Source organism: Ooceraea biroi, chromosome 2 (genome assembly GCF_003672135.1).
Source record: "Ooceraea biroi isolate clonal line C1 chromosome 2, Obir_v5.4, whole genome shotgun sequence".
NCBI classification, from domain to species: Eukaryota; Metazoa; Arthropoda; class Insecta; order Hymenoptera; family Formicidae; genus Ooceraea; species Ooceraea biroi.
The window spans coordinates 14,333,058-14,358,607 of record NC_039507.1 but is presented as its reverse complement, the minus strand read 5'-3'; the positions used below and the strand labels follow the sequence as shown (position 1 = coordinate 14,358,607).

The following is a 25,550-nucleotide window of genomic DNA, read 5'->3' as shown; positions in this document are numbered from 1 at the left end:
AAACGTATTAAAAAGTGAGTCCTTTTCTTCAAGATATACCGTCTATCTATGTTCTGGTGCGACTGGCACCGAAAAAAATACAAGATGTCAATTGTTTTTTGTTTTTATTTTTTTCACACACTCCGTTTGAGACTATAATGCTGGAAACGATTAAAAAAAACTTTGAAGCATTCCGTTTTCGAAATCGAAGAATCTAAGTTTTTTGGATGTCTTGATTGATATCATAATACTTTTCTTTCATCAACTTCAATTTAGAGATTAGCCAGAAATCACACGGAGTTGAAAGGTGTCTGAACACTGTACTGCTTTTTCTAATCAAGAAATCACATACAATCTTGGACTTGTGGTAGTGTGTTATCGTGCAGAAGCAACTAAGATTCTTGCTCTCCGTATTCTAGTTGTCCTTTTTTATAATATCAAGTTCTTCTACATGCTTGTAGCTTTTTAAAAATATTTTATTTTTATTTTTATCTTTATTACTTTTTTTACGGTACGATTTCAAAGATTTAGAATTTAAATTTGAGAGTTTGCCGTAAACCGACATACTCTATAAGATACGATACATGTGCCACTCTGCGATTAACATAACTTAATTTCGTTCTTGACAGAATACATGATGTTTGACATGAATTTTTATTTTTGTTATTACATATATGTTTTGTATATTATTACATAAATACTTATATATATATTATTATTATTACATAAATACTATTATAAATGTTATTGAAATATTAAATTTTTAATAAATTTACATTATACAGGGTGTTGAAAAAAAGGGTAAAATATTTTAAGGGGATGTAGTATACCCAAAAATAAGTCGAAAAGTCTTAATAAACAATCCGCAAATGAGCCGTTTTTGAGATATTTCTAGTTTTGCGTTTTTGATATTTTTATTTTTATTCTTTTTATTTTTTATTCTATTTATTTTATGTTTTTCTTATTCTAAGTTACACAAACAATAACAGCTGGTGTTTTACCTTATCTTATTAGAGAAGATGCTCAAAATGACCTCCTTCCATGTCTATGCAAACCCTGCATCTCCGCAAAAAAGAATCTCGTGCTCTTTCAAATACACCTTGAAAACGATGGATAGGACGTGGAGGTCCGGTTGCATGGCCTCCTAGATCTCCTGACCTAAACCCGCTTGATTTTTTTATTTGGGGCTATTTAAAAAGTTTGGTGTATGCAGAGCCAATCAATAACTTGAAACAATTACAACATCGTGTACAAGAAGCCTGCGTCACAATCAGAATGAATCCAGGCGTATTTGAAAGAGCACGAGATTCTTTTTTGCGGAGATACAGGGTTTGCGTAGACATGGAAGGAGGTCATTTTGAGCATCTTCTCTAATAAGATAAGGTAAAATACCAGCTGTTATTGTTTGCATAACTTAGAATAAGATAAATATAAAATAAAAACATGAAATAAAAAGAAACAAAAAAACATAAAATAAAAACATAAAAACATAAAATAAAAAGAATAAAAATATCAAAAACGCAAAACTAGAAATATCTTAAAAACGGTTCATTTGCAGACCCATGTTTATTAAGACTTTTCGACTTATTTTTGGGCATACTACATCCTCTTAAAATATTTTACCCCTTTTCCAACACTCTGTATAACCCCTTAATGTGTTATTTGAACCATTTATTTAAATATCATATTTTTAACATATTTCATTTTTTAATAAATTTGTTGGTTTTGACGCCCAATTTCTCAGAGCTCAGTTTTCGTAGAAAAATATTATTAACCTTAGAAAAATATTATTTCCTTAAAAACTAGAAACGATATCATAAAAATATAATACCATCTAATAGGAGGCAGTCTCTAGTATACGCAAAATGTGTGTACACAAAGTTTTATTTCGTACTTTAAGTTAAGAGATAACTTCCAAAAACAAAATGGTATGTCGATTTTGGCGTCTTTCCTCTACTGCCCGCAAAAAGGACAGGTATTGTGTACTTTTCAAAACAATACTGTCACTAAATAGAATATTGTTATGTATGTTTCACAATAGTCATATATACATGGCAAGTTTTCTAGTAGGTTAATAGAGTTTCTTTTTATAGGTTAATGGAGTTATCATGTCTTTTGATGTAAAACATTTCTGTGACTTCTCTATTTTTTACAATGATTTTCATGATGTAAAATTTTTGTATTATACCAATCAAACTCGTGATTATTATACAGGGTGTCCGGCATGAAGCGGATCAACGCTCGTGAGCTGGTAGAGCACAGTGAACTGAAAAAAAAAGTCCTGTACCACTTTGCAATTTTCGCAATAATTATCGAGTAATTAAGTATTAAAAATTATCATATTAAGCCGGCCTACCGCCAAATGTAAACGCGCGGCGAGATGTGATCGCCTAGCGATCGTGGTTGCTAGGCGCGCGGGGCGGTAGTTTGTTACATACTTCGCGATCATACTTCGTTACCATATGACATTTGCCATTTGTGCGCCATTGCCGCTTGTAATAAACTACCGCCCCGCGCACCTAACAACCACGATCGCTAGGCGGTCACATCTCGCCGCGCGCTTACATTTGGCGGTAGGCCGGCTTAATATGATAATTTTTAATACTTAATTACTCGATAATTATTGCGAAAATTGCAAAGTGGTACAGGACTTTTCTTTTCAGTTCACTGTGCTCTACCAGCTCACGAGCGTTGGTCCGCTTCATGCCGGACACCCTGTATAATCTATGTTTGCTTACAACTGAATAATTGCTAACATGTTTCCTATCCAATATATGTTCCTTGATTCTTGTTTTTAAATATATCTTGGTCTGTCCAATGTAACAAGAATCACAATTTAAACAGTCAATTTTGTAAACTGTTCCTGTTTTTCGTGTGCTCATCAAAGTGTCTTTTCTTCGTTTGATAATACAATCATGTATATAACATTGAAACCAAGACGCTTTAAATTCCGTCTAATGTTCTTACTCAAAGTGTTAACGTAAGGAATGTTAATAGCATTTTTATTCATTTGTGTGTTTATATTTTCACTCAATGCAGCGTTACAATATTTAATCTTTTTCACTCTCTTATCAATATGTTTGGTAATTAAGTTCAGAGGATAACAATTATTAAGGTGGTTGTTTCCCAACTGCGGTAGTCAAAATTAAATTTTAAATAAAATGTTCAATACACGATGAATTTTTTTAAGTAAAAATAAAAAACAGATTTTTAAACATTATTGGTTTTCTCAGAATGTTAAAATCGATAAAATAAATAAAATGATAGAAAAAGAAACAGTATGCTGAAGTACGTAGCAGTCGCAGAACTGTAGATCATGGCAACGTCGCATACAGCTGAGCTGAATACAAACAAAGGTTAATAAGAGTTAATAATTACAAGTTTTATTATAAAAGAAATATTGAAGAAATACTAAATGTATTTGTTTATATGTAAAATACGTAATATGTTTGACGCTACGCGACACACTACGCTCCTTGGAATGCAACGTTGCCACATCCACAAAGCATGGTCGCGAACGACAAAGCTAAAGCCATACCTATTTCTTCTGATTAATCATACTCTAATACCGTACGGTCAATTTCGCTGAGATTGAAGTATGTACTTCTGTAAGTATTCAATTAATGTTGCTCAAATTTTCGTATTAATCCTTATTGTAGGTCATTTGCAGCGCGTTTAAGTATTAGTTTTCTACGTCAATTTCCATAACCGCCATGTTAAATATCGAGAAAAAAGTAAACTTTAAGCAGTCATATGTCGGAAACTATACGGTAAATCGAACCCATATTTAACACACATATGTACGTATTAATATTTAATTTAGTTTTGCTGCAAGTTTAAAGAAGATCTGTGCTCTCGTAGTTTTTGACTATACTACCTTAAGTAAAATATTTCGAACGGTTTCAATGTTAGAAAAATGGAAATGAGTTTCAGATAATAAAATAGCTCTGTCTACGAGACTCGTTACAACACTACTTTTATGATTTACAGAATAGTTTGAAAAATAATTTATGTATCGTCCGGAAAAAGTCGGTTTTCTATACCAATTGGTTCTCAATATTTCTTTGTCTCTAATAACTGTTGTATCTAAAAAGTTAATACAAGTATTATTTTTAATTTCACGTGTAAAATTTAACCTGGAGTGATAATGCTGTTAAAAACATTGAGAACCTCTTTGATTTTATTCTTAGATAAAACAGTGAATATGTCGTCAACATATTTATAAAATATCCGTGGATTAAAGTCAAGCGTTCTGATGCAATCAGTCAAAAGACATGATAACTCTTTATAACTCACATTATAACTCTTTAACTTACAAAAAGATGCTCTATTAACCTACAGAAAACTTGTCATGTATATATGACTTTATTTTTAAACATATATAATAATGTTCTATTTAGTGACAGTATTGTTTTGAAAAACATACAGAGAGGAGTAACTGTCTTTTTTACAGGCAGTATTGTCATCTCGTTAGGTGTTTGCTGACGTATTTCTTGGAAAACCTTTATTTTACTCTTTAAGACATAAGTCGTTTTCTGTCAGTAAGTTAGTTATTATTTCATTAATCGTTTCGGTGCTCCAGTATATTCAAGTAAGGAAACTACACTTGCTGTGCGGCGCTCGAATATACACGAGGGTGCTGGTACATCTGTAAATATGAATACTTTCAATATTTAATTTTTTTCAAAAATTTTGCAATAGTTTAGTTCTATAGTTAATGTTTTTCAAGAATATAAATTAAGATTTAAGAATATACAAACAATAAGCTCAATATAATATTTAAATAACGCTGTCAAAATCAAGAGCGAAGCAGGATGTAGGTACTTAAATCTTTAATAATAAACCAATTGTAGTTCACATAAATCACAAACGTTTCGGTCTACATTAGACCATCTTCAGTGTGCCATCTATATATATATAATCCAAATACCACTCACTCACTCACTCACTCACTGACTCATCAACGTGCAGCCCGAACCACTGCATCTATCGACTTGAAATTTTAAGGGTATATTCTTACTATTATGTAGGTGCTCACTAAGGGTGAGTTTTCCGAAATTCCACCCCTAACGGGTGAGAAGGGGTAAAATGTGTTTTTATTTAATTTTACACATAATATCGCGGGCGAAGCCCGCGTGACGGGGGATGCTAGTAATAATATAAACTTATACGCAAGAGTCGCCGCCGTTTAAAACTCGCAATTCAATTCAAATGTATCCAATGGTCGTAATAAGTGAAGATAATAAATCGTGGTTCATCATACTTGAAAATCGCAGTCACCGTATAAGTTTATATTATTATAGCACACTGAAGATGGTCTAATATAGACCGAAACGTTTGTGATTTATGTGAACTACAATTGGTTTATTATTAAAGATTTAAGCACATACATCCTGCTTCGCTCTTGATTTTGACAGCGTTATTTAAAGATTTAAGAAATTAAAGAAAAAATAATTCAGCACAGAGGGTACACCAGTCACTTGAATATTTAGCACTGAAAGCGTTAATTATCTTCTTTTTAATTGACATTTTTCATATGAAATGTATATGTTTACTTCTAACAAATGCCTTGTTACATAATAAGAGATATTCACACTTGATAAGGATCACAAATAATGGTCGAAGCATTGTGATGTGATTATTAATTGTATAACCAGTGCTGATCAGCGGCCGTCACGAAGTCACTAGACATCCTGTATATATAATAATATACAGGGTGTCCCAGAATTGTGTACGAAGCGCTCGTGAGCGGGTAGAACGCATCGAACTGAGAAGAAAAGTCCTTTACCGTTTTGCAAAATTCGCAATAGTTAACGAGTTATTAATTATAAAAAATCGCTATATTAGTCCGGCCTACCGCCGAATGTAAGCGCGCGGCGAGATGCGATCGCCCAGCGATCGAGGTTGTTAGGCGCGCGTGAAGTTGGTTATTAACAAGTCGTTCCTGCCTATCCATTGCCACTTGTAATAAACGTTAAAAATGCGTCCTGTATTCTTCACTTTTCCAAAAAATGTATATTAACAAGTTTTAATTAATGCCATTTTGTATGAAGCAAAAGCTCGTTCACACCTCTTTCTCTCTCTTAAAAGGAAATTCTTACATGAATTTTATGGCAAAGATTTTACGCCTTTAAACGTAAATTCGGAAATTCTTATTGCGAGTATTTATTGCGAAGTTATTACAGTTTTTTTAACGTATCTTCGCCATAAATTTATTCGATCGCTGGGCGATCGCATCTCGCCGCGCGCTTACATTCGGCGGTAGGCCGGACTAATATAGCGATTTTTTATAATTAATAACTCGTTAACTATTGCGAATTTTGCAAAACGGTAAAGGACTTTTCTTCTCAGTTCGATGCGTTCTACCCGCTCACGAGCGCTTCGTACATAATTCTGGGACACCCTGTATATACGAGAGAATCAATAGTAATCACAAATGATACAATGCCAAAAAAATAAAAACTTATCTAATAATATTTTTGTAACTGAAGATTAGTTTTATTTTTATTGTCATTTTTATTTATAATACAGATAAGCACATTGTAATGACACATTACAAGCACATTAACTTAAAATATTGTATGGCTAATTAAACTATCGTTTCAACTTAAATAACTAATAATTAATAACATTTTAACTTAAATAACTAATAATTATCTTACATAATATTAAAGCAAACATTAAATTAAAATAACATTAAATTAAAATATTTTATGGCTAATGATAGTTAATTAAATTATCGTACTATCGCATGCATTGCTATAGTTTTACTATTATAAATTTTATTCATTTACCTTTTATTTAATTTTATTAATTTACTTCTGGTAAATTATTATATTGGTATTACCAATTCGAAGTCGAAATCTAATAAAATGCATCACAATTTTAGATTTTATATTATGACAGTTTTTCAGTGCATTACATTGAATGCACTGCATTTTTTCCTTAAACAAAAGAACTAAATCATATTTTTCAAATCAACTTTTTGCATCAAAGTTTGTTTTAACATATGAAAGATATTGCCTGATAACAATTTCCACCTAGTGAAAGTAATTAAATGTAATATTGTTGACAAAAAAATGCGTATTATGTAGAAAACATCTTAATAGAACAAATTTTGCAAAATTTGACATTGATTTGTATGTGAGAAATCCAGCGGAATTTAAACATGATTTAGATGTAACGTTATATTTTGAAATGCAGGAGAGAATATATCCGGCGATGTTATATAATACATTCATTTCAATGTACCTTAAGTTTATATTCTTTGTGGAAAAATCAGGAACAAGTGGCAGCTTGTTTTAAATTTCTTTTGCTTTGGGCTTACTTAAAAAATCACCGCAATAATTCTATCGTCTTCTTCATAATTTGAGTTACTTAAAGGTTTTAAATATTTTGATATTGCAATAATCTTCAAATTTTGTTTAAATTGTAAGACATTAAGGTTAGGTTGTTTAGCTCTAACACAAAAGAATACATTTTCCACACAATCTGACGTTAATTAACCTCCTAAATCATATTGATAGTCTTTTTTATTAATTAAGTACGTCGATAATTCAATGACGGACTTGGTAGTAATAATGACTCCACGTTGCATAGGTTTAAATTGCATACCTCCCAATTATCATTTCTTGAAACATTTCTATAATAGATTTTAAAAATGCAATTGATTGTTGAAATTTATTTTAAGATATTTCATCACGTGGAATTTTCCTTAATGTGAGGTTTGCAGCACGTGAAGTCATTATCGTAAACCATTGTGAAAGTATTTCAATGAATAAGGCTGTCGTCTGATATTCTTTTTTGGAATCTTGCGTCGCCAGAAATTTTAAAGTGGCACTAACATCACGAGACAAAAAATTTTTGGCTGTATTGACTTTCATTTTATTAAAAGTGCCACTCGAAAAATCTTCTAATTTAATTTTCGATTTTAGTTTTAGCTGTAAATTTTCTTGAAGCTCAGCAACTTTTTTTATATGCAAACAATCAACCACAGAAGACGAACGATTATTTGTATCTATGAATTTCTTAGGCAAGGTAATGGTTTTGTTATTAAGTAAACAGTATTTTAAATTTTTTATAAGATGGCCAGTACTAGCGATAAACCAAAGCTTACGATTATTATCAACAGGATAGGTAATTGAGTTCGTTATTGTTGAATGACGTCCAGTAAAACCGACAAGAAATTTACGGGAAATTTATCGCTAAATTATTCGATCTCATATCGTTTATAATGCTATGTACATACAGTCCGATGGATTCAGCTTTTTCAATAATTTCAAGTACGATAGGGTATAACAATGCTCCGTCATAATCAGGTGTTAAATAGAAAGCGACATTTTACGCTGAAATATGCTGAAATAAATAAATAAATAAATAAATAAATAGACCATAAATGCACACATTCACGAGTTTACGTATTCATTGTTGCCTTCGATTATGTATCAAAGATTGTCGCCATTTTCCGGACATATCTCTAGGATGGCTAGTCTCTGGTAAAGGGTCTCTAACACGGGGCAAGGTCCGTAGATGAAAGAAGACGATAGAGAAGGTCTTCCCACTCACTTCACAACATTGGCTCCAAAATGGCGGCCACTATCGTACAGATGTTTGCGCTAAATGTAGTGGTGCACTTAAATGTATTGGTGCAGTAAATTAGAGTGACAAACAATATACAAGGTGTCCGGCATAAAGCGGACCAACGTTCGTGAGCTGGTAGAGCACAGTGAACTGAAAAGAAAAGTCCTGTACCACTTTGCAATTTTCGCAATAATTATCGAGTAATTAAGTATTAAAAATTATCATATTAAGCCGGCCTACCGCCAAATGTAAGCGCGCGGCGAGATGTGACCGCCTAGCGATCGTGGTTGTTAGGTGCGCGGGGCGGTAGTTTGTTACAAGCGGCAATGGCGCACAAATGGCAAATGTCATATGGTAACGAAGTATGATCGCGAAGTATGTAACAAACTACCGCCCCGCGCGCCTAGCAACCACGATCGCTAGGCGATCACATCTCGCCGCGCGCTTACATTTGGCGGTAGGCCGGCTTAATATGATAATTTTTAATAATTAAATACTCGATAATTATTGCGAAAATTGCAAAGTGATACAGGACTTTTCTTTTCAGTTCACTGTGCTCTACCAGCTCACGAGCGTTGGTCCGCTTTATGCCAGACACCCTGTATATTTGTCTCACTTCGTGGATCTAAAATGGCGCCCATGCGAAGACCTTCTTTATCGTCTTCTGTTCATCTACAGACCTTAACACGGGATTACAGGCTGCGACACCTCGAAACAGAAAAGAGTAATACCAAGTAACAAAACAAAAATAACTTTAGATATATATATATATATATATTCTTCCATTGTTATACTATCCCCTGGGGATTTATAACAAGATGCAATAATAAGCAATCTATTCTTAATAAAGGTTTTAATAGCGCAAGCTTTTAACTTATTATTGCAATTATAACTTAAAATAACTGTTTTGGTATTTAATATCATTTCTCACCAATATACGTCCCTATCCTTACCAAAACTTTTGTTTTTATGGATAATATCGAAATTACAAAGAATAAATCTATCACAATCTTTCAACCAAGTTTCGGACACTAAAATAATATCATACTTAATACTTAAATGTTCCAAATCAGCGCATTTACTTCGGATACTTTGACAATTTCATTGAAGAAGTTTAGCCATTTTTGATATATGAATTAGTGGCATCAGCAATATTCAAAAGAATCTTTTCTAACATACTAGGAATGTCCTTATTCTCATTGATTATTAACAGGATGTTCTCTCATATGCGAAGCTCTTTCATTTTTAGTTTCTTCAGCCACGGAAAGGCGGTTGAAAAGAAATCCTTTGTGTTTATATCTGAGTCCCAGCTGGAAGGAGTTGAGGTCGTTGCATTAGCAAAGATTCTATGATTGATCTCCGAATTTCTTACAAATAACAGAGGACTACCTAAATGAGAGATTGTAAAATATCCTGAGATAAAGGCTTAATAACCGGAAAATTGACATTAGAAACTGAAACAAAAGGAGTATTCTAGAATGGGATATTAGAAGGATTAATAGAAATATTAGCAGTGTTTTCTTGGCTGAATAAAAATGCAGATCTTCCAACTCGGTTCACGTGTCTTTTAAACATGACCTTAGGGCAACCCTTATGAAGACTTTTGTGATTTTCGCTACAATTGACACATTTCGTAGGAAGTTTGCAAAATGTAAATTCTGAATGTTTGGTTTCACCACAATTTAGGCAGCGGTCTTCATTTTTTTGACAAAACTTATTGCTATGGCTAAGTTGACCACACTTATAGCATTAACGAATGCCAGGAATATAGTAATCTACCTGAAGTTTAACCTTTCATAAAAATATGCCGAGGTTAGATTCCTTGTTTTGATCGTAAGCCTTATTGAGTGGGAATTCGCAAACTCTGATTTACCATCAATCAAACTTCTCATCTTAAGGCGAAAGCACTTCACGGGATATAAATTTGAGTTTTCAAATTTTGGTGTTTTTCAAAAGTTTTCAAAAGTTCCTCTTCTAATATCGATAGATATTTCCTTGATAACCAGTCTTCTTTCAACAAAAAAAGGTTGGAAGATACATTGAAAATTTGAAGTCGTTGACAAAACGGTTGTCTAAAGCTGCACTAGCCACTTCTCGAGAAAGGAAATATATAATCCAGTTATATCTATTGACAGCTTAAACATGTCCATAATCAATTGCATACTTAGATAAAAATCGACCAATTTCTACCGGAAGAGGAGATCTTGAATGATCTTTGTCCTTGGATTTTTTAACAGTAAGCCAAGTCCTAAACGGACCGACGTCGGATTTAATTTGCCTAAGTTTCGGTGGAAAATGTGATTTAGTAACCTGACTTGTTGAACAAGGGTTGAACAGATGTATTCTCATCGTCTAAGATCATAGCTTCACCGTTTTTAAATTGATTATCGTCTGTCGACTGCAAAGGAGTCGGATTAGCTCATTTGTTAGGAGACATTTCTTGACTATTCTTGCATTTTCTTTTCTTAACTATTCTTTACATTTCTTGCAAATCAACTAAGTCAATACTTCGAAATTTGTAGTTATACATATTTGAGACCACAGACAATATCGAAGTTGGGTTGGCAGTTGTAAACAAAAGGTTATCATTAGAAGCAATTTCGTTACATTGTGTTAAGAGATATGCTAGAGATGCATTAGATGGCGTTGTTTTCTTTAGTCTGTCGACTGTGTTAAGCCACTTCTTTTGTTGTTACGTTTCATGACCGCATGGCTCTTTGTTCGTAGTTCGTCGTGTTCTAGCAGCTTTAATATATATTTAGTTTATCGTCGATTACGTTTAATAACGTTGTATTCATCTTTCAATAAAATTATTCTGTGCATACTTAGTCTACGACTAACAGGTTATGGGCCCAGGCATTCGAGATATTGAAAGAGACGGTAACGAAAATATTATTGTACAACTCGTGCAAAGAGGAAATAAAAATGGCGAACACAAATGACTCGTGGATGTCAATCACTAAATTGAAAGGAACTGAAAACTACCACACGTGGTCGATGAGTGAGGGCCTTATTGGAATTAAACGGTCTAGAAGGCTGTATCGTCAGTGGTGAAGGCGCAGAACGTGATGTATCCAAACAGAGGAAAGTAAAGGGCAGGATTTTGCTTAGCATCGAAGAGTCTTTGTTCGTGTATGTTGAAAATACTATTGACGCATTTGATATGTGGTGCACACTTGAGAAGATGTTCAAAAGCACGGGAACTACGCATAAAATAGGTCTGATTCAGAAGTTGATACACAGTTGGAAAATTTGTGTTTTCTTGTTAAAAAATATGCCGGTTAACATTTTTGTGTTAAATATTTAACACATTCATGTGTTAATTTAACATGTTGCTGTTGTGTTAATTCCACTCAAGTGTTAAATTTTTAAAACAACTAAAAAGAAGTGAAAATTACACATTGTGCACCTATTTTTAATTTTACACAATAGATATGTTCCGTATTATTAGTGACAAGTTTTATCTGTTAAAATTTACAGAAAACTATGTTGAGAGTAAAGATGTATGTAAAAATAACTTTTTTTCGAGTTAATTTTATCATTAAAAATATGTTGATTTTACACAAAATTTATTTCAAATTACTTCGCAGTTTGCATTCATTTTGGGTTAAAATATTAACATAATATTAGTGTCACCATTTAACATATCCATATTATGTTAAATTAACACAAAAATTTATGTGGACCGTTTGGGACATGTGATATCTGTTAAATTTAACACAAAGTTTTCACCTGTGTAAATGTTCGTCTAGAAAATTGTGAATCGATGGCGGATGAGTCAAATTACGAGCGTGGTGAATAGGTTAAGCAGTGTCGGTTTTCAAATCGGCGATGAGCTGACAGGTGCCATCATGTTAGCTGGTTTAACGCAGAAATTTAAACTTATGGTCATGGGATTCGAAGAAAGCGGCATAAAGACGTCTGCAGATGCCGTTAAATCGAAACTTTTGGACAGTTCGTACAGTTCTGGACAGGCCATGGCTTTCCTAGGAAAGAAGGTAAATATTAATCCGAGTTTGAAGAATCACAAGAAGCATTTTTCTAAGAATAAAAATGCTGCTGGTCCTAAATGTTTTGTATGCGGCAAGGTTGGCCATAAAGCCAAAGATTGTAAGGAGCGCAATCCCAAATCTGAAAAACCGAAGAAAAATGAAAAATCGGAGAGCTTGTTCACCGAAAAAGGATCTAAAGGAAGCGCAAGTTATGCATCGTGTGCATTCAACACAGGAGGAACAAAAACTGCCAGTATCGGAGAGTGGTTCATTGACAGCAGTGCATCTCAACATATGACTCCACACATGAGGTTGATCAAGGACCTGGAGACATCTGAAGTGACTAAAATATCATTGGCAGACAATCACAGTGTAGCTGTATCAGGTATTGGAAACGCCAAAATACAAGTGAATGATTGGCAAGTCGAGGTTAGACGAGTACTGTATGTACCTAGATTGTCGTCAAAGTTGCTGTCAGTGCATCAAATAACAAGTGCAGGAAATAAGGTGGTGTTTGACAAGGATGGTTGCACCATTTATAACAAAGGCGGCGAAGAGGTTATGAATACAAAACATGTTGAGGGAATATACAAATTCTGTGCCGACGAGGTAAAGTGTTTTCTGACAACCAACAAAAATGAGGATGCGATGACATAGCATTGACGATTGGATCACATCAACTACAATGCCAAGTGTAAAATGCGAGATGGAGTAGTCAACAGTATCCAGTTTACGGACGGCGACTTGGATATAAAACACTATGAAGTATGTATGAAAGGCAAGCAGACCAAATTACCATTTCGAAATGTTGGTAAGCGAGCGGAGAACATACTCGACGTAATCTATTCGGATGTTTGTGGACCCATGGAACAACCCTCCATTGGAAAAGCCAAGTATTTTTTGACGTTTATTGACGATTATTCACGGAAGATCTTTGTGTACTTTTTAAAATGCAGATCAGAGGTTTTTCAGAAGTTATTCGAACAAATAATGAAACTGAATACTTTACTCAGAAGCTAGAAGATTTTTGTCATAAGCATGGTATTCAACATCAGCATTCAGTGCCATACGCACCGGAGCAGAACGCGATCGCCGAGCGAGCAAATAGGGCGGTTATTGAACGTGCAAAGTGTATGCTGTTTGATGCTGGACTCGACAAATCATATTGGGCAGAAGCTGTCAATATGGTCGTTTATATTATAAATAGATCTGCAAGTTCGGTTCTGAATAACCAAACGCCGGAAGAAACATGGACTGGCAAGAAGAGTGATGTCAGCAATATGCGGATTTTTGGATCGTCAGTAATGGTACACATTCCAAAGTAAAAAAGAGCTAAATGGATGCCAAATCACAGATGATTTTTCTTGGTTTCAACAACGATGCAAAAGGCTTCCAATGCATTGATCCAAATAGCAAGAAGGTTACGATTGCTCGTGATATCAAATTCCTCGAAGATGTGTTTAAGTCGATGATTATGGTAGACAATGACAATCTTCAGGATTCAGTGAGGGAATCGTTTATTGATCAAAGCAATGAGTCCAGTGATACCACGCAGCAAGAATCTGAAAGTCAAGATGAGTCATTTTGCTCTGTAAGGAGTGAATTGGATGACCTGGAAGAAGATTCTGATTCTGATTTTCAACCTGAAGAAACGATGATACCAAATAACACTTTGCGTCAATCATCGAGGGAACCAAAGCCAAGAAATTTTGATAATTACGTGACATATTTAGCTTCAAGTCGATGCATAAATGAAGATCCATCAAGTTACGAGGAAGCATTAGCCAGCGACGGTCGTGATTCATGGAAAAAGGCTATGAGGGACGAAATGGATTCTTTGGAAGAGAATAATACATGGGAGCTTGTAAAATTACCGCCAGGTAGGAAAGCTATCAAGTCGAAGTGGGTATACAAGACCAAAAGTGATGAAAATGGAGTACGTTACAAGGCAAGATTAGTCGCAAAGGGCTGTTCACAAAAGTACAGTATTGATTACAATGAGACGTTTTGCCCGGTCGTGAGATACATGTCCATTCGTTTTTTTGTAGCATTAGCTGTCAAGTATGGTTTAAAAATAGATCAAATGGATGCAGTTCCCGCATTTTTGCAAGGAGACTTATCCGAAGAAATTTACATGGAGCAACCTAATGGCTGCAACGATGGCAGCGGACGTGTGTGCAGATTCAAGAAAGCGATCTATGGATTGAAGCAGAGTGAACGTGAATGGAACAAACGACTCGAATCTACATTGAAGTCATTCGGATTGAAAAAATCTCGCACTGATCCGTGTGTGTATTACACTGATGGCTTAATTCTGGCAATTTACGTCGACGATATTCTTATATTTTGGAAGGATGTTGAACTCAAAGATAAAATAAAAGCATCGTTAAGCAGTGTCTTTAAGATGAAGGATATGGGACAAGCTGCAAATTGTGTCGGCTTACATATTACTTATGAGGATGAAGCAATTACTTCGAATCAAACTAAATATATCCGAGAGATTTTGGAAGGATTCAACATGAGTGATTGCAAACTGTCAAAAACACCTTGTGATGTTAACAAGAAATTATCTTTGAGTATGTCACCGAGCACCGAGAAAGAACGAGAGGAGTTGCAGAATATTCCGTACCAAGAGGCAGTAGGCTGTTTATTGTATTTGGTGTAAGGTACCTGCACGGATATAGCATATGCTGTCAACGATGTGAGTCGATTCAATTCGAATTTTGGAAAAGCTCACGAGACAGCTGTAAAAAGAATTTTTCGCTACTTGAAGGGCACCATGGATAAGAAATTATATTATGATACAACGTGTGATAGCCAATTGATGGGATATTCAGACGCAGACTGGACATCGGACGTGGACAAGAGACGTTCCTGTACTGGCTATGTTTTCAAGAGGTCAAATGGCGCTATTTCGTGGTCAAGTAAGCGTCAACAAACTGTGGCATTGTCTAGCACCGAAGCCGAGTATATGGCACTCTCTTCAGCTCGACAAGAAGCTGTATGGTTGAAGAATTTTGGAAAGTTGGACCTGAGTCTACGAGGAGGAACCATCAAGATCGGTTGTGACAACCAGAGTGCTCAGGCTTTGGCTAAGTCTGATGGATTCAGAGCACGTTCAAGCACATTGATGTGCGTCACCATTACATTCGGGACAAATTGCTGGATGGGACTATTGATTTATTTTTTGTATCGTCTGATCGTATGATAGCGGATAGTTTGACGAAAGCTGTGAACGCGTGCAAGAATGATTTTTGTATTACTAAAACGGGCATTAAAAATGAAACGTTGTAAACTATATAGAATTTATAGTTAGGTTTGTTTAATATTTTAATGAGTAAGGGTGTTAAGAGATACACTAGAAATGCATTAGATGGCGTTGTTTTCTTTAGTCTTTCGACTGTGTTAAGCCACTTTTCTGTTGTTACGTTTCATGGCCGTACGGCTCTTTGTTCGTAGTTCGTCGTGTTCTGGCAGCTTTAATATATGTTTGGTTTACGGCGATTACGTTTAATAACGTTGTATTCATCTTTCAATAAAGTTATTCTGTACATACTTAGTCTACGCCTAACACATTGATATGAACGCCATCGGTACTGTTCTTTACCCATCAGATGATCCATCAATAAAATTAGCTTCGTTTTTCAGCAGATTGTTCGCTAACACTATTAGTGTTATTATATAAGGAAAGTACTATTATATCTTATGAATGAGAATAGAAAACAGCTGATAGTTTACAACTGTCTCAGATAACGCCTTGTACACCAAACTTTCTCGAAAATCAACCTTTCAATCGCCACACGTGCCAGCGATCATAATCCACTCAGTTAATCGTATCCTTATCATGTCTATGAAATACATTCATGTGTGTCACCATCTACCGATGATCGTCTTGAATACTTACGTCTTTAACAGAGGCAAAGTTCAAAAATGACAAGTTTTATAACGACATTCAATATTGTTATCATCACTGAGTGGAGAGCACCCATGCCAGAAAGTGTGCGACGATTCGTGGAACCATTCTCACTCCATTCCCACCGCATACTACAAAGCACGCTTTCTGGCATCGCTGCTTCCATCGCGTCGTAACCAACAACGAGCGCGTGGCCCTCATACCGACGGCCTCACTGTACGAGCCGCGCTCTCATTCAGTTACTTTAATCGTATAACTCGTAATAATTTGATTATTATTGCGAAAATCACAAAATGGTACAGGACTTTCGGACTCAGCCAAGTCCAAACTATACGCCATTAACGGGGAGTTCCGGAGTTATGAGACACTCTGTGTGTGTGTGCGAGCGCGCGCGCGCACGCACGCACGTACACACACACACACACACACCACGCACGCGCACGCCCACGCCCACGCACGCACACACACACATTTATGTAACTGTAATTAATATTTATATATTGATTTGGAAAATATGTAATAATTGTATATGTATATGTATATGTACGGGCAAAGTCCGCAAGGTATACAGAGTCGGCATTGCCCGGGCAATGTCAACATTGCCCAAAGCCCGCTAAAATGATTGATTAGCTGACATTGCCCGGTTTTATATGAGCAAAGTTGACACTGCCCATCCAGTGATCCAATGTCTGCAACTATTATTTCTTTGCGAACTTTCAAGAGGTTTTAGTCGGCGATCATTATTTGTTACAAAGAAACAAAACCATTTAACACTCGACCATTCTAGCTAATTTATTAGATGGAAACGCACAACGTTTCGACCCCAATTTGGGTCCTTATCAAGTGCCACAGATAAAGACTGTTATTTTTCTGTAAAACATATATGAAATGAAATAAAAATCGAACAATAAAAGAAATACAAGACGACAACTTACTGCCTGAAAAATAACAGGATCGACTTCAGAAGAGTCGCAAAGAGACAACATAGCTCTACGACGTTCAAGAAGCGATTGACTCGAAAGACAAATAGTTATATATTTTTCAAAATAGAGTCATACACAACAGGAAAGCTGTTTTCTCTTGAGATGCAGGAAATATGACATCGTTCCAACACACTTACATGGACTACGCTTCAGTGTCAACTTTCGCAGTAAAACAGTAAATTATAGATTTTATAAATTCAAAATACGGTCACAAAGAATTTTACTGAATTTAAAGATTAAAGACATCAACTTTAATATAAAATTTTTGCGGAAAAAAATCAATGATACTGAGAACACATTGGTTTCTTCTTTGCCTGCTGATTTGGTTAATGATTTCTTTAGTCGGAATAGAAAGAGATTCGCGGTCCACAGTAGAAATATCAAAAACAATTTAATCAAAAAATTTGAGCTTTTGTTCAACAAACTGAATCCAATATATTCTTTATTTAATATGAATAATAGTAAATGGCTGGTTAATATCAGTGACACTAATATTCCTGATGATGTTGGAGTTGTTTTGAGCTTAGGTGATAAATGTGCGCTCCCTTTTAATAATAACAATCGAACCGTTCGAACTTGTTTTTAGATGTGATGTGTTAAAAATTTTGAATCAAAGTCTTTTAAAATTCCATATGATATCATCAATGAAACGAGAACATCTATTTCCAACTTACTTAAAACCTTTTTAAACAATAGACATCACGTTAACGTTATTGATAGATATATTTCTTCTGCGTTTTATTCGTGTAAGAGATTTCTTAAAGATAACACTGATTATTATGGTTACTAATGCCCGGTTTCTTCATACCTCTCAATAGCTATCTTCCAGGTAACTAAAAATTCGTTTTCTTCATTGAAACCTCTGATTACGTATCTAACAGATAACTATTCCTTATACTACTCACTTTTGACACAAAGTGTCTAGAATGTTACTATAAATTACCATATTCTGTCAGGTTACAAAGATAAAGAAAACTGATTCTATGAGATATCTTTTGGATAAAGTTATCGAGAGGTGAAGAAATTGGGCCTTAGGCAGATAAGGGATAGGTCACGGTGGTGATGAATAACATAAGAGTATATTAATAAATGAATACACTGCTTAGTGATCATACTACTTATAAAAGGCTGGACAAAGATCCGATTAGACGGTTAACGTTGAAAGTCGACGATTTAGTTAAGGTTTGGTTTAGTTCTGGTTTGATTGATGAGAGCACTTTTAAACGGTTACACATTACAACCTGTAATCTGGCCAGATGTTATGGCTTACCGAAATTGCACAAATCGGGTTGCCCGTTACGAATTATAGTTTCTGCCATAGGGAGCCCATTTTATAATATTGCGTATTTTATACACCAACTTTTAAGTAATTCCCTTCCAAAATCAAAATCGCATATTAAGGATAGCTGGAGTTTTGTTAACATTATCAGGAATACTGTCATTGATTCCAACGAAATAATGATATCACTAGATGTTACGTCGTTGTTCACCAATATCCCTAAAGAACTTGTGGTCAATGCTATAACTAAGAGATGGCACTTGATTAGTACTTCTATTAATTTTAACCTAGAACAGTTTTTATTTGCTATTAATTTGATTTTGAGTTTAACGTGCTTTAGTTTTGATGGCAATTTCTACGAACAAATTTTTGGGAGCCCCATGGGGTCTCCTATACTCACTGACTTGGTCTTGGATGACTTAGAATCTGACTGCATTAATATGCTTGACTTTAACATTAATATATTTTATAGATACGTTGACGACATTTTTACCGTTTTACCTGTTGATAGAATTCAAGATGTATTGGACGTGTTTAATAGCTTTCATCCTAGACTGAAATTTACCTGTGAAGTGGAATGTAATCGTTCCCTAAATTTTCTTGACGTTACGATTATTAGAGACAAAGGCAAACTAATTACCAATTGGTTCCGCAAACCCACATATTCAGGACGTTACATTAACTATTTTTCGAACCATCCGTTGAATCACAAGATAGGTGTCATCTCTGGTTTAGTTGATCGTACAATTTTATTATCGGATTTTAGTTTCCGTGCTTCTAATATTGATATTGTCAAATCTATTTTATTAAATAATTGTTATCCTTCTAGTTTTATTAACAAAGACATTGACCGAAGACTAAAAAGAATTTATCATGGAGATATTGGTGTGAACATAATTAATAATGAGCAATTTAATAACAATTTTATAACGATACCTTTTATCGTTTTGATTTGAGTGTTAATATTAAGCGAATCTTTAAACATGTTAATATTGAATGCGTCTACTCTGTTCTTAACAAATTAAATTCAGTTATTAGACTTGGTAAAGATATGTTAGCGAAAAGTTCAAATATGTGTGTTGTGTATAAAGCCTAACGCACACGGTGCTTGTTTTACTGTTGGTTTTGCTGATAGATTCGTTGCGTGCCGTTTTGTGGGCTACGTTGCGTGCTGCTAAGATAGTAGTACTGCTGGTTTTGGCTTCACACATGTAGATTTATTTGCGAGTTGGATTGATATTTGATAGAACCAATTACTATTTCTGAGAAATGAGCGTATTGGCTATTTGATAGGAAAGGAAGAGGCCCGATAAGCCACAATTTCGGCCCTCTCTGGATTTTATTGTAAATTATCAGAAACAATTTCTTAATACACAAAACACTAATTAAGCTGTTTTAAACCTAAACGGACATGTTCAACGTGGTCGTTATCTTGTTTAAACATAGAAATTCGTATTTGTGAGTATTTTGTGCAGTACTACACAACTCGTGAAAATCGTGGATATTATATTGGAAAATCATGAACATCATAATATAATTATGTTTGTACGTAAAATTGATGCCGACAGTGAAACGTACGGGGTGCTTGATTCACGTGAGTCCCCTTGCTTCTCACGATTCGGGATGCTCGATTCACGCTTCGCTCTCCTCAAAACAAAAACTGATCGTCCTCGCCTTCGCTCTCGACAACGATACCAACCAAAAACTATACACCAACATCGTTCCTTACCAACTAAATATTCTTTTGCATAACATATTCCTTACACAAAGTCACTTTTTTTCACCTCATAGATTCAGTACGATGAAAGGCGAGTTCATTTTTCACGGTTTTGCAGCCAGGTATGTGTGTGCTATCTGACCTATTTCACTGTCAGCATCAATTTTACGTACAAACATAATTATATTATGATGTTTATGATTATCCAATATAATATCCACGATTTTCACGAGTTGTGTAGTACTGCACAAAATACTCACAAATACGAATTTCTATGTTTAAACAAGATAACGACCACGTTGAACATGTCCGTTTAGGTTTAAAACAGCTTAATTAGTGTTTTGTGTATTAAGAAATTGTTTCTGATAATTTACACTAACATCCAGAGAGGGCCGAAATAGTGGCTTATCGGGCCTCCTCCTTTCTAACTAACCAATCAGCTCGTGAAATTAAAACGTGAAAAGCAGTCACAACTCTCGTAACATACATAGTTTAAGGATTTCGTAGCTGAGTCAGCTGAGTGGTGACTGTATACTAAGCTTACATTATTTGTTTACATTATGTGAACGATTTTACAAAGTATTCATAAATATACTTACTATAATTGCGAAAAATTCTCTTGACCTTTCTTCAGTAAATAAATTAAAAGTTAAAAGTACAAGCGTACTCGCCACTCGGCTACGAAATCCTTCAATTCTGTATGCGTTACGAGAGTTGTGGCTGCTTTTCTCACGTTTCAATTTCACGATGTGATAAATTTCCTAACCGCAGAAAATTTGATCCTTCGCAGTAGTTCTTTCACAGTCAACAAAATACGCAAGAAAAATAGCACTGGATCTATCAGCAAAAACCCACATGCTAGCACGCATGCCGTAAAATTTCTAGCAAGCTGGCTAGCATGACTGCTAGCATGATGCCTCGCATGCGATTTATCACGAAAAAAAGCATCGTGTGCCGTAGGCTTAAGATTAATTGCTCAGACCCAACGACATATATAAATAGACCAATTATTCTTTCTACAGCAGACCCTAACCAGAAGTTGGCAGCGAGATTGAGAGAAAAAGCTGCTTTGCGTCTACTGCTCTCTCACTCTTCGCGTACATCGAAGTGAGAGAGCAGTAGACGCAAAGTAGCTCTCTCACTCAGTCTCGCTGCCAACTTCCGCTTTCACGTTTTTGAGGGAATGCTTGGTCTATTTATATATGTCGTTGCTCAGACCAAGAGACATTTGGAAAAGCGCATTAAAGAACATAAATCAGATATCTTAAGACATGAAAGCTGTCACTCGATTGTCAGCAAATACAGGGTTTGTAATGATCATGAGTTTGATTGGCACAACACCGAAATTTTATATCACGAGAGTCATAGAAGAAAGAGAGAAATTGCAGAGATGTATTTCATCAAAAACTCTTAACTCTATTAACGTACAGAAAGATACTGACAGCTTTCCTGTTGTGTATGACTCTATTTTGAAAAATATATAATTGTTTGTCCTTAGAGTCAATCACCTCTTGAACGTCGTAGAGCTATGTTGTCTCTTTGCGACTTTTCTGAAGTCGATCCTGTTATTTTTCAGACGGTAAGTTGTCGTCTTGTATTTCTTTTATTGTTCGATTCTTATTTCATTTCATATATGTTTTACAGAAAAATAACAGTCTTTATCTGTGGCACTTGATAAGAACCCAAATTGGGGGCGAAACGTTGTGCATTTCCATCTAATAAATTAGCCAGTATGGTCGAATGTATCGAAATCACAATCACAAATTCGCCTTCGGTGAAGGCGAAGCCCCTCCACCTGCACCCCCGCCGAAAAAAATATAGACAAATTTCAGGGAGACTATCTCGCCCACGGTGGATCCCGATTGGCATGGAATGTCCAAGACACGGACCTCGTCGAACCCATGCGGAATCACTTACTAATCATTAAACATTTTTTATTAATAACTTTGTAATAAACAATGACTGTCGGCTAAAACCTTTTGCAGATTACTTACTTTTGCAGTACTTTAGGAATATCAACTATGTCCACTTAAAACCGGGCAAAGTTCGCAAAGAAATAATAGTTGCCGACATTGTCCATCACTGGATGGGCAGTGTCTACTTTGCCCACATAAAACTGGGCAATGTTAGCTAATCAACCATTTTAGTGGGCTTTGCCCAGCAGCGTTGTGCAATGTTGACATTGCCTGGGCAATGCCGACTCTGTACACCTTGCAGACTTCACCCGTAATATATCAAGCGATGCAGTAGCGTCGCGACGTCAAGTACATAAAAAATAAGGTTCTGAGCATCACTGCATATATGTCGAGCGTTGCCAAATTCATTGCATAAACATCGAGCGCTACCGCATAGCTTTATCCAGAATTTCACGTCACACAAACTTTCGATTAAACTATTTCAGGAACTACAGCCTTATTTAAAAATCTAACAGCACTTTTATAATATAATGTGGATGCAAGCTACCGATTACGACCAATTCGAATAAGATTGGTGCAGTCAATCCTGAGATATTGTAATCGTATGCTAGAATTGTGACGTTTTGCAGATTATTCAGATGTGTGCCCGGATCGTAGTGGTCATGTATTCTTGTTTTGTACAATATCTTGATTTATATTGTATTTTGTATCCTCATGATTTTCAATAATGATGCAAATGATTTTGTGTCTCTTATAGTAGAACAGTATGTTTTAATGTGATTCGGGCACGCCAAGTACTTCAATGTCGTCATGCAATAAGAGAGTATGCATGGAAAACGTTTGGCTAAAATACTCAAACTGCTTCTAGATACTTGGCTAGTTAATTATTGATTTCATATTTAGTTTTGAGTTTTGACAAGTTGGGAGTTTTTATGTACTTGGCGTATTTCTTCACCTTTGTGAGGTTTTTTAGTGGGTACATATATTTGTATACATATAATTGTATATGTGTATGTATACATATATTATATACGGGGTGTCCCATTTTAAAGGATCCACTCAAATTTCTCAGAAACACTGCGTTAAATGGAAAAATGTTTCAGATAAAAGTTGTTTGGTTCGAAGGGGGATATAAGACGGCGTCATTGGATTGACCTTGAGTGAACGTGTCAAGGTCATGTGCAGGTCAACTTTGTTTTTTTAAACGGCACCCCCTATTTTTCATTGCACATTTTTGTAGCTTACCTGGAGAGCTTTTCAAAACACTATAGTAAAGTCTTATGTCCCCCTTCGAACCAAATAAGTTTTGTCTGAAACATTTTTCCATTTAACGCAGTGTTTCTGAGAAATTTGAGTGGATTCTTTAAAATGGGACACCCTGTATATGTAATATGTACTAATATATAATAATTTAATATTATATTTAACAAAGATAAAACATGAATGTATATATGTACAAAATGTTGCAGTACAATTCTAATACTTATGGGGCATAACACTACAATTAAAAATAAACATACCAATAAAACTGAATTGCAATTAACTGTAGAAAATAGGAAGTAATATGGCTTGTAATATTTGTTGATAATATTTGTTTTTCAATTATATACATCTGATTTAATGAAATTAGCAAATTGTGCAAATTAAAAAGAACAATTACTGTCGCGAAAAAAATAGAGAATAGATGTATAACGTATTGAAGATGTATATCTGCAACTATATATTAACAATTTATAAATTGTTGATAAAGATAAAACAAAAAATTGAATTTCATTACAGACATGAATCAGTTCTTCATGTTGTTCTATATAATGATGGTTATGTGGATGTTCTATGGAAAATGTAAAGCAGCTCCAGGATTTATTGGTATCCATCGCAACTTAGAAAATTATCCATATGTTCACAGGTAATTGATACACTATAAATAATACGTATAAAGAATAAAGAAAATTGTCAAATAAATGAAATACTTTCACCATCAATTTAATACGAATTTCTACGCAAATTCAACAAAAGTAATAATAATATTTTGTACTGTTTTTCATGCTTCGCTGCAGATATGCTCTAGAAAGTCTCATGAACGACTTCGCGGAGGATCTCGTTGGTGAGGACGAAGATAATCTGCAACTCAGCAAGCGTCAACAATTGGATGATTACGGTCATATGAGATTCGGTAGACGGTCCCTCGGTGACGATATAGGATATGGACATTTGTGATTCGGTCGGAATGCAAATAAAACACTACTATGCTGGATTCCTTTAGACGTAGATCATAATCGTTCATGCAGAATGTAGATAAAATATATTTTACATTGCAAATATTATAATCGTATATCATTTTCAAAAATCTTTGACGTCCGAAACTTCAATCCATGAATTAATCTAAATTTTATAAAATTGGGCCTGTAAATTAATTTATCAAAATTACATTATAATTACATTATAATTGCAGTATAATTACATTATAATTATCTTATTATTGTGTTACCATTTGATTGTAACAAAAGTTCATAATGTTTCTTTCAGTGAAATTCGAAGACATTTATTATAGTGTATAAACATTTATTTAACTATATATTTTGTTCCACTATGTTCATTTGCCATTTTTGAGTTAGCTTCATGATTCTATCCAGAACTTTTCATCTCTTTTTCATAAAAACACTTACACAACGCTATGAACTTTTGTTACAACTGAATATATTACTACAATATTAAAGCAATAATGGTTTACTTTGTCAGAAAAAACTGTACCAGAAAAAATCTGCTCAATTCTGCTCAATTCTTAATCACTAATTGTAATGTTATAAATTAAATCAGTATTTTTCTCAATCACATTACCACGACACTCTGATGTGCCACTGACAGTACTTAAAGGTTGATACAGCAAGATTGTTGGTAGTTTTCTGCATTTATGTGTTTGGAACAATAATGAACAATAATGAAATACAGAACAAATACTTTTTGCTTGTCTTAATCATTATTATTATATAATTATTATTTTTACACAGATCAGAAATATGTGTCTCTTCTAAAACTATTGTACAATAGTTTTAGATATTTTGGTTAATATTGAAAAAATTTAGTGAGGCAATCTGAAACCTAGAGATGCGAATTTGGAGATGCGGCTCATGGCTCACCGTAGCGGAGGAGATGACGCACACAAGTGAGAACCGCGTACGTGTGCGCTCAGC

General features: G+C 34.7%; 1 protein-coding gene across 2 annotated transcripts in view; it reads left to right on the top strand.

Annotated features, from left to right (window-relative positions):
• Positions 1-25,320, top strand: part of LOC105279135 — a 38,431-nt gene extending 13,111 nt beyond the window's left edge. Inside the window, exons 1-3 of one of the 2 annotated variants that reach the window (XM_026975625.1) lie at positions 9,151-9,283; positions 24,139-24,265; positions 24,417-25,320. In XM_026975625.1, coding sequence (XP_026831426.1) covers positions 9,190-9,283; positions 24,139-24,265; positions 24,417-24,576 — 381 coding nt within the window. In that variant the 5' untranslated portion in view covers positions 9,151-9,189 and the 3' untranslated portion in view covers positions 24,577-25,320. Of the gene's footprint in view, positions 1-9,150; positions 9,284-21,941; positions 22,023-24,138; positions 24,266-24,416 lie in introns of those variants that run through there. The other variant, XM_020031591.2, reaches the window with a different exon arrangement.
• The last annotated feature ends 230 nt before the right edge of the window (positions 25,321-25,550 follow it).